The following is a 10,253-nucleotide window of genomic DNA, read 5'->3' on the forward strand; positions in this document are numbered from 1 at the left end:
AAACTTCTGTCGTGATGACTTCAATCTTGTAGCAACATAACTTTGTCCCAGAATTCTAATTGTAAGAAGTCTAGCGCGGGTAAAATAGCCTGCATAGTAACGACAAACTCTGGCATAACATAGCTCTATACGCAGGTGCTGAAGGAATGTTGCGACAGATGAAAGGAATATTGACAATACAAAATGGAAAGTCAACGTGTTTGTCGTATAGTTTGGTCAATAATTTTCCTTTGCCATCGATCTCTAAGTGTAGTCAAGATATGAAGCTGAGTTCACAGTGTCTGTAGTATCATTTGGGGTAGATTCGATGTATCAAATCCCTGAAACTAGGATTGTTTAGCGATAATAATGTCATCTATATAGCGGAAACTGAAATTAAAGGATATAGCTCAATGATGTTCCTTCTTTTGGATCAGATCAGCTATAAAGTCAGCCTCATAAGAGTGAAGGAATAGGTCAGCAAGTAGAGAAGCACAATTTGTTGGAATGCCGACCGTTTGTTAAAAAACGCGTCCACCACACGACAAATATGTTGTTGATGAAAAATTCGAGTATTTTGAAAACGTCTTCTTCGGTATGTAATTGTAAGTTATTATAAAATAACTATTTGCAAATTTTAAAGTTTTTTGCCACTTTGATTCTGGTGGTAATCCTTTCATGTGCAAGCCTTTAATTACAATCAAAATTCAGAGTTGTGTATCAAGTTTGAATAGTGTTTGCATACTTGCTTCAACTGTAAAAATATTTATCCAAAATTTGAAATGATCCCTTGAAAAACAGTCTACAAAATCGACCCAATGGGATCATTGATGGAGTAGGTCGTGTCATTTCATCATTTAAAGTTTTTTTTTTATATTTCTGAATCATTTTAAAAAATTACTATCTGAAGGGTTGTCAAATTAAATGATATATTTATATCTACCATTTTCTCTTTTATCTAAAAGTCTGATTACCACGCTTCCTTCTTAAAAAGTACTAACATGAATACGAGGATAAAATTCAACCACAACTTCCGCATAAATGATATGGACTTGTTACTATAAAACTAGATTAACCCCACCGCAGATTTCACACGCCTGCCCAAAGTTAGGGGATGATGGTCATTAATGTGTCTTTGTGTCGTTATACTCCTTGATTTTGAAGAATTGTCATCTTTCAGGTTCCGCGGATTTAATCACTATGTTATCTTGACCTTCCATCACTTACTTGACTAATGAAGACTTTTAGGTGGTCTCTGAAAGTATTTACCATATTGTATTTAAGTTGTACGCTGGTGCATTGGTTACATTCCACCATATCAGTTCAATTATAGAGATCATTTTAACGAAATGTATGGCTAGCCCAGGTGGATAGAATTGAGTATTATGTAATATTACGAAATCATTTCTGTGATTGCAAATACATTAGTGTGATGATACGAAATAGGTTAAAAAATTAATCCGATTTCGATTTTTATTAGATTCCTTATGAAAATGCCTCACTGCGATTTCAATTATATTTCAGATATCTCCATCGTTTTTCAAGTAATGAGGGGCCATAGTGAACCACGCCCAAAACAATCTATTTTCATTTCTGGTCCGATTTTGAATTTTTTTTAGATTCCTTATGAAAAAAAAATATGTCTGCGTTCAGATATCTCTTATGTGTTTTAGTTATAGGCTTTAAAGGCAAAGCTTCACACAAATCTTCAATTTTAATTACATTTCGAATTTCGTCCAATATTGAGTCCAACCCAGTTGGTATGTCCAAAATGAACTGTGGGTCCTTATATTTAAGTTTGTCAATAACTAATATTACCCCCACACTTGTCTCACGTGGACAGTGTCTATCATGCTGCACTGTGAGAAGCTTTCCATTCCATAGGGCTTGATTTCTCGAGCTTGATCCTTGAAATTGTCAATAATTCTACTAAAATATTGTTTAAACAATTTTTTTATATTTTACTGTCCATGGCCATAAACTAAAATTTGATTTTAAAAGTCCCTGTGGCTTAAATATAATGGTGCGTGCACATGGTCAAATAGTGCGAATAAATCCAGTCATTCGTTCACAAGTAAAACGAATTTCGAATGCGAATTTATGCGAATTGAAATAATGTGTATTAGAGAATTCGCTTCTTGATACGTTTTCGATAATTCGAATTCTAATTCAATTCGCATTCGAATGTCGTTTAAACCAATAACTTCGGTTAAATCGAACCCAATGTGAATTTTACGTTATAACGCGTGTGAATGCAAAACGAATTCAAATGCGCATCAATATATTGACGTGATTTTAAAATACGTTATCGACTTTTTCAATTGCGAATTACTTGTTAATATAGTAGATTTGGTGTTGAAACTTTTAATTAGAGTTTGTGTTGTTACTTTTAAATAGTTGCTAAATATATATATAAGGGTATGAAAAATTCCCAACGATGTTAGAAATGTCAATTTTTGGTTGTTGCCTCCGCCGGACTCAAACTCGTACCACTGTGACATTTATGGCAAAGTCCCACGCCCATTACTACATTTGATAATAACATGCACCTTTCGATCTCCAAATTGATATTGATCAAAATTGAAAATAGGAGGTGCACAATGGAAGCATGTAATAAAGATTCTGTAAAAATTTCATTAAATTCCAATCAGTGGTTTAGGAGAGGTAACGGATGAGAGATTGCACCCATTTTCGTAACGGAAGAAAGTACGGACTGAAGGGCGGACACCCCTATCGCTATATACCCCCGCTTTGATAATAATGTAACGGAGGGATGTATGGACCGAAGGATGGACACCCCTATTCACACGGTTACTATCGGTGAAGTAGGGGCGTCCAGAATCCGCAGCTGCTACGGTTGTTATTCGCAAAATGGATTTGAATGCTGTAAGTCTTTTTTTGGGGGGGGATATCTTTTTTTTTCACACAAGAAAACAGAAATAAATACCATTCACGGAAGCACTGACACATTAAAGAATTAATATTTTAGTCTCTTACAGTTAGTATATGGGTGGTCAGACCAAATACAAGCGACACGTTGTTTGTTTAGTTACTTTCAGATTGGCATGTTGATGAATTTCTAATAAATCAATTAGAACAGCACTCTCCAAAACTATAAAGGGAATATATTATAAGTTAGAATTTCATTGATGATATGTTGAGCATAAATGTTGCAATATTCCTTCCTTGTTGTTTGGTTTTTTTTTTACAAAATAAACAGGACGGATACTATAGGTTTTAGGCACCGGGTGGTAACTATTCGCAAAGTGTCGCTGATTGATATGATTGTAACATCAAGTGAAGCCCTATTTTTAGCTCACCTGGCCGTAGGCCATGTGAGCTATTGCCATCATTTGGCGTCCGTTGTCGTCGTCGTTAACAATTTCTTCAAACATCTTCTCCTCTGAAACTACTGAATAGATTTGCATGAAACTTATAATGACTGTTCCTTAGAGTATCCTGCACAAAATGACCGTTTGGATTTTTGATCGGTTAAAAAACATGGCAGCCGTTACTAAAAATAGAACATAGGGGTCAGACAGCAGATTTTTGCATATGTCTCCAAAACCGTTAGGTTTAGCTAAAATCTGACGTGGGTAAAAGTTTTTAGCTTGATAAGATCTATCTGTTGTCAAATTTTGGTGAAAATCTGTTGACCCATGTTGGAGTCATTGCCCTTTTTGGACATTTTTTGCTGTTTTTGATGTTATTACTTTTAAAAATCTTCTCCTCAGAAACTACTATACAGAATTCAATGAAAGTTGGTCTTTTTGTTTTTTTAGGATATCTTAACAAAATGACCGTTTGGATTTTTGATCGGTTAAAAAAACATTGCCGCCTTTACTAAAAATAGAACGTAGGGGTCGTACAGTAGTTTTTTGCATATATCTTTATATTTATTATAAGGCCTACAAAAGTCTTAGAGATCAAAGTTGTCAGATGACTCCATGTAAGGGTATTGCCCTTGAGAGGTGAAAAATGACCTTTTTTACAGTTTTCGGCCTATAACTTGAAAACTATGATAGATAGAATGAAGCTCTCAATTGCTGAAATGACTCTTATCATAAGGCCTACTAAAGTTGTAAGGGATCAATGTTGTCAGAAGACTCCATATAAGAGTTATTGTCCTTGAAAGACAAACAATTACGTTTTTTACAGTTTTTAGCCTATATCTTGAAAACTATGATAGATAGAATGAAACTTTAAATTGCTGAATGACTCTTATTATGAGGCCTACAAAAATATCCAGGGAACAAAGTTGTCAGACTCCATATAAGAGTTATTGTCCTTGATTGAAAGGCAAACAATTACGTTTTTAGCAGTTTTCAGTCAATATCTTGAAAACTATAATAGATAGAATGAAACTTCGATTGAAGAAATGATTTTCATGATAAGTCCTACCAAAGTCTTCATGGATTCAAAATTGTCGGACAACTTCTTGTTAGAGTTATTGCCTTTGAAAGGCAAAAATTTAACAAGGTGAGCGATTCAGGCGCCTGGGATACTCTTGTTCATTACTTTAATATGTTCTTTGAGCAATCATATATATTTAGCATAAAGATGAATAATGAAATATCTTTAACATGATATTCTTCCTTTAAAAAAAGGATTTATCCTACCATCGAGTGAGAGTTTAGAATTAAATGACTGTATAGTTGTAATCATAATTGAAATTTCAACCATATGAACTGTTTGTTAGTCCCCTGGATCTGGAGTCCTTGCTATGTAGAACAAAAGACAATAGAGAAAGATATTACGTGATTTCTGAACTCACGAAGGCCGTGTAAGAAACACGTGAATGTTACTTAGGGCACTCATGGTTCCACAGACGTAATTACTGTCCTATGTAACCTCATCACCGATGATACAGTAATATTCTCTTGTGTAACTGTAACCTTTGCTTTCGGATACTGAAACACCAAATAATTTAGGGCCTCTTTCAATCATGGTTCAGGTTAAGAATGAAAAACGGACTCAGTGTTTTAGAAGTATCATACGTACTATCGATTCATGAATAACATTTAACCTCAAATACGTTTTTTTTAATTAACATGTTTTGAGGCATGAATACAACCCCCATGTTCACTTGTCACTTGCTAAAATTTCTTATCTCTCTTAGGAATTATAAATTCTGCCATTTCTTACTCTGCATTCCACTCTTTGCATAAAAATGAAAATCATGTAGATCTACAAAATGAACGAAATGTACAACATCGCGTAGAAGAGTCTGATCAAGACGATCGAAATCTTTCTACCGACGATCATGCATGATATCGTCAATGAAGCAATCAACACTAGTACTACTGCTATGCAGGGTGTAGAAAATGAACCAGACCCTAATCATCACATCGGAGGCACACATACAAAATCATTTGTTCATAGTCAGGATTTTACAAAAATCCCCTACACCACCACATACATATGGTGTTTTGGTGGTTTTAAACAAGAAGAAAGCATAACAGACTATCATTTTTATTGTCAATCTAAAACAAATAAATTACACAAAGTAAGAGGCAGAAGAACCCCTGCGGAAAAGGTTTCGTATACAAGAAACATTTTGTAGACCACAAGGCAAAACACGAACAGCAAAAACCGTTCAGATTTGACAATAAGTTGTTGTTTCTTGTCCTTTACGAAAAAAAGCAGAAACTGACAAACAGCAAAGCCGTTTAAATGTCAAATATGTAATTGTTACTATACTTATCAAATCAAGTTTGTCTAAACATGTCTGTGGTGTCTAGACATGTCTGTGGAAGAAATTAGACATTCACGCATAGGCATTACTCGATGAAACCCTTATTCTACAAGTATATAGAAGAAGGGAATATGTAAAACAGAATTTAACTGATTAATCCAGAACACGAACCATGCATGGACATATTGTATGGTGAAATAATTAAAATAAAGACAAAGTGTAACAATACACTAGAAATAATATACTAGTTTGATAAAATCATATTCAGTATACATATATATAGTTTTTAGAACATGCTTGGTGCTCAATTAGACAAGACACAATGCAGTTAATGTCTCCCAACAAACGTGTATTGCAATGTCTATTTGTCTCTACTTGCATTAAGTGATAGGCCAAGTCCGGTAGTCGCCAAGATTTCTCTTTCTTTTCCTTGCTGAAAAAAAATATGATAACCGTTAGTAACCAGTGCCACTTTTAAAAGTCAATAACCGGTGCCATAAATCATGTGCTAACAATAGTGATCGTAGACAAACAACTTTGTTAACCATATTATGAATTATGAAATAATATTGTGTCACTATCTACTGGAAGGCCTTTGTTGTTTAAATATATGAGTAGCTGACTGTATTTTCCTGGTATTACTATTGCTTACCAATGTACTTATGATTCAAAGCTAAAATATTTAATGAATTTTTTTTTTTTATTATTTTAATCACCAGCCTCCGGTGTCGAGAGATAGAAATGTTCATTAATTTACATAGACCCTTGTCACTCCTTCCAAATACTTTGTGAATTTAGTATGGTGATATATGATTGTTTAAAGTAAAAAGAAAATTTAATGAATTGCAATGGCCTTGGTCTACTTATTGATATTCCGTTTCACAACTACATATAGATAACAAATACAAGTTGTGTTCACACCATGGCTGCTACAATATTGCAGTCGTCCTGTGAAACAACTCTGTCTTAATTATCCCATAATTACAGCCATATTTCATCATTAAAAATACAAATAGCATTAAACGTTCTCTTTTATTGCACTCACATCGAAAACCACAAAATCAGATGCTTTTGAAAATAAAAACATAAAATTGTTTTATAGGGGAAATAGAATTAAACATCCGCAATGTAGAACTAGGACAATTAAAATACAATGAAAGAAAATCTGGTCACTAAATCGCTTCTGTGATAAAATGAATATTAAGTTATAGTGTTCTTTTTTCATAGTTTTTACGAGGGACATATAATACGAACTCGTTTTATATTTCGCCGCTTTCACGTTTGTTTTAATTGTCTATTTTGTATTCATTTGCAATTATTTCTAATTATGACACATGGTATTAGTACGTGCCCTGAAATGCGATGTTTATTTTTTATTATTATTAGATGTTTTGATTCCTATGTAGACTAAATTAGCTATTTACAAAATGTGTATGAATGTGTGGATTTTTTTTCTGGAATAAAAAATAAAATATATCAGTGATACTACTGCTAATGCCTTTAAAGCATTCTCATAATATTCGATACTTGTAAAAGTTAGAAAGAATTATAATGTAAATGCTACATGTCAAGGTGTCGCAAATATTTTTTTAGAATAATATGTCATAAAATTATGTTAACACTTCCTCGCGATGTATTGCAATGTAATATTTGTTGGAATCAGTCGTCTAGTTTGCACATTTTTTCAATGTTTTACATAACTAACGGGGTATATAAGATCAATTGCCCGTGTTGATTTTACAAGATCTGATCAAGTCACATCGTAAGTGTTAGATTATTATTAAGTGCCAGTCAAAATATCCTATGGTATTTCTTCTTTCTTCTCCTAATAAATTTTATCCCGATATTTTTTTTATATTTTTTAATACATATATATCTGATTATACAACATAAAAGAAAGATTTTTCGTTGAATGTTGAATGCTTTTGTGCTCCACTACAATATTAATTTCATTTTCTTGCAGCAAAATGAGAGCTTTCATAGTAATTTCAGTAGTAGTTGCCCTTGCCGCAGTTGTATCAGCTGGTGGATATGGAAGAAGACACGGTAATGGCAAAATTTCGAATTTTGATACAAAAAGATTCGATTCAAAGACTAGGGTTTTAAGCTAACGTTATAGATCAGAATAAACGTCGAACACGTCGAACTCTAAATCGTCCGAAATATTAACAAACTTATGAAATTTTGACATCTAGAATTAAATGGTTTTACCAATGCGTTGTCATGCAATTTTTATAGTAATCTGCCATTACATATATTTTCTAGATTGCTCATACTAGTATCACGACCTAATCTTTAAATACATATTTGATTAGAACAAAGAAATGGTAACCTTTAACTTACCCCGACGATGAATTTAGAATTAACGGTCGATTTCAATTTGACAAAAGCAACAAATGCTTAAAAATATTTCACAGCTAGGTTCTCATTTATTAAAGTTTCTATTGAAAGGCTATGGAGGTGGATATGATATGAAGTACGGCGGTGGAATTGGAGGTGGAAATGGTGGTTTTAGTGGGGGATACGGTGGTATCAGTGGAGGGTATGGTGGTATTGGAGGCGGATACGGTGGTGTAGGTGGTGGATATGGTGGTATCAGTGGAGGGTATAGTGGAATCGGAGGCGGATTCGGTGGTGTAGGTGGTGGATACAGCAGTGGAGGAATTTACGGAGGAAGCATCGGAGGTGGATATTACGGTGGAAATATGGGAGGAGGAATCTATGGTGGGAACATGGGAGGCGGATATTACGGTGGTAGCATGGGAGGAGTAGGATCATCATATTATCAATCTAGTGGTATTGGTGGAGGAAGTTCTTATTACCCAGGACAATCGGCATATCCTGGATCCTCCAACCCTATTTATTAAACTTCTCAAATGTTATATATTAGAATGTCTTTATTTCCACCATAAGATGAAGATTTACACAACATAAAAATCAGTAATTATTGTACTATTAAAAGCCACTTTACGAAAGAGACACACAAACATGAATATTTATGATACAGTCTAAATTTTGGAAGCTGCAGACTAATGAGCTCAATAGGTGCTGGATTGTCCAAAAATTACGATGCAATACAAATTAAACTAGATATAATTGTCACGCTGCACAGAATGTTCTCCCAGCTCCTCCATTGTCACAGGAGTATTTAAAATCAGTTTGTACGCTTCCATAAATTATTTGAAATAAAACAAAAATTACTATATGACAGGCGACCCTTTTTACATTTCAATACTGCCGATTGGAAGCCCTTGTGTTGATCTATTTTTATACCAAGTACGAACCTTCCAGGATTTTTTTGTTTGGTTAGTTCGGCGATTTTTACAAAAAAAGTTTGATAGTGACCATGTATTAAATTTCAAAATATTTATGCACATCTACATATAGTGGTCTATTTTTATGCCAAGCTTCGTTTTAATCCATCCAGTCGTTTCAGAGGAGATGCCCAGACAAGAGCGAGGAATTAAAAAAAAAGTGAAAACAATATGTTCCGCAACTTCGTTGGTGGGGGATAATAAATATTTAAGTCTAAAGACGGTACCGATTAAAAGTGTTTCAAGATATTTACACATTTACTACTGCATACGTCATTAATTGATCGATGACATGTTAAAATATTGATGAAGTTTTAGATAAAAGAATTAGTTTACGACTCGGATAGAATCAATAAAAAAATTACTCAATCCTTGTTGTCCCATTTGTATTACGTGTCACTTTCTGAATTTGTCTTATTTTCACAGAGTTTAAGATCATGAACTCTCTGCATAGTCAATATTACTAGTATTCCAGATAACAAAGTAAATTTACATATATCGGTGCAATTGGGCGATCAAATGTAATGGTACAAAGAAATTTTAGTGGGGAAAGGGTAGTCCACTCTCTTTCACCTAATTGGCTTTCAGGTATTAATTGACTTGGTTCATTAGAAATCTTAAGTGCTTGATTAAAGTGTGGTATTTGATTGAAAAAATGCCAATTATAAGTGGAATGAAAGATAATCTGAAATTCCGAAAATCCTCCATGAAAGATAAGGCCTTTTTGTCTCCATAAAACTGAGAGTCAAGCAACTGAAATGAGCAGATAGGTTGAAATTGATATCTACACAAAAATACCCCATTTGTACATGGTTCATTTCCTAAAGAATAACATTTTGGTTTATGTTTGGGTTCAGGGTGACAATTTTCCATCTAAATAGACTTGAAATATTTCAAATATTTATTACTTAGGCTCAATTGAAAGATAAGATACTATATAAATGTATACTTTCATATAAAAGCTTGTTTGAACTACGGTATTTTGAAAATAAAATCAACAATTGAAAATTGAGAATCTAAAATTCGAAAAATTCCCCTTTTGCGATTGTATAATGTATAATGATGGTAACTCAAAACGAAAAACTAAGCGCCTGAATCGAGCGAATATGTTGGATACTTCGTTATCTTAACTATAAATAAGTTTTTAGTTTCTTCATGTGTGATGTCTTAAACTCTCGAACAACTGAGTCACGGAAATCGTTGCTTTTTTACCCAGTAGGGTACAAATATGGTAAAATCATCATGGTTTATGAGTGGGGTGCACA

At 33.7% G+C, this 10,253-nt stretch overlaps 1 protein-coding gene across 1 annotated transcript; it reads left to right on the top strand.

Annotated features, from left to right (window-relative positions):
* Positions 1-7,641: 7,641 nt before the first annotated feature.
* Positions 7,642-8,832, top strand: LOC148623995 (uncharacterized). Its single transcript, XM_088571153.1, has 2 exons — positions 7,642-7,720; positions 8,126-8,832. Exons 1-2 carry the CDS (start codon positions 7,642-7,644, stop codon positions 8,539-8,541), a joined length of 495 nt encoding a protein of 164 aa, XP_088427279.1. The 3' UTR covers positions 8,542-8,832.
* Positions 8,833-10,253: the final 1,421 nt, after the last annotated feature.

Source organism: Perna viridis, chromosome 2 (assembly GCF_037379345.1).
Source record: "Perna viridis isolate PV_CMFRI_1.1 ecotype Kerala chromosome 2, ASM3737934v1, whole genome shotgun sequence".
Classification (NCBI taxonomy): domain Eukaryota; kingdom Metazoa; phylum Mollusca; class Bivalvia; order Mytilida; family Mytilidae; genus Perna; species Perna viridis.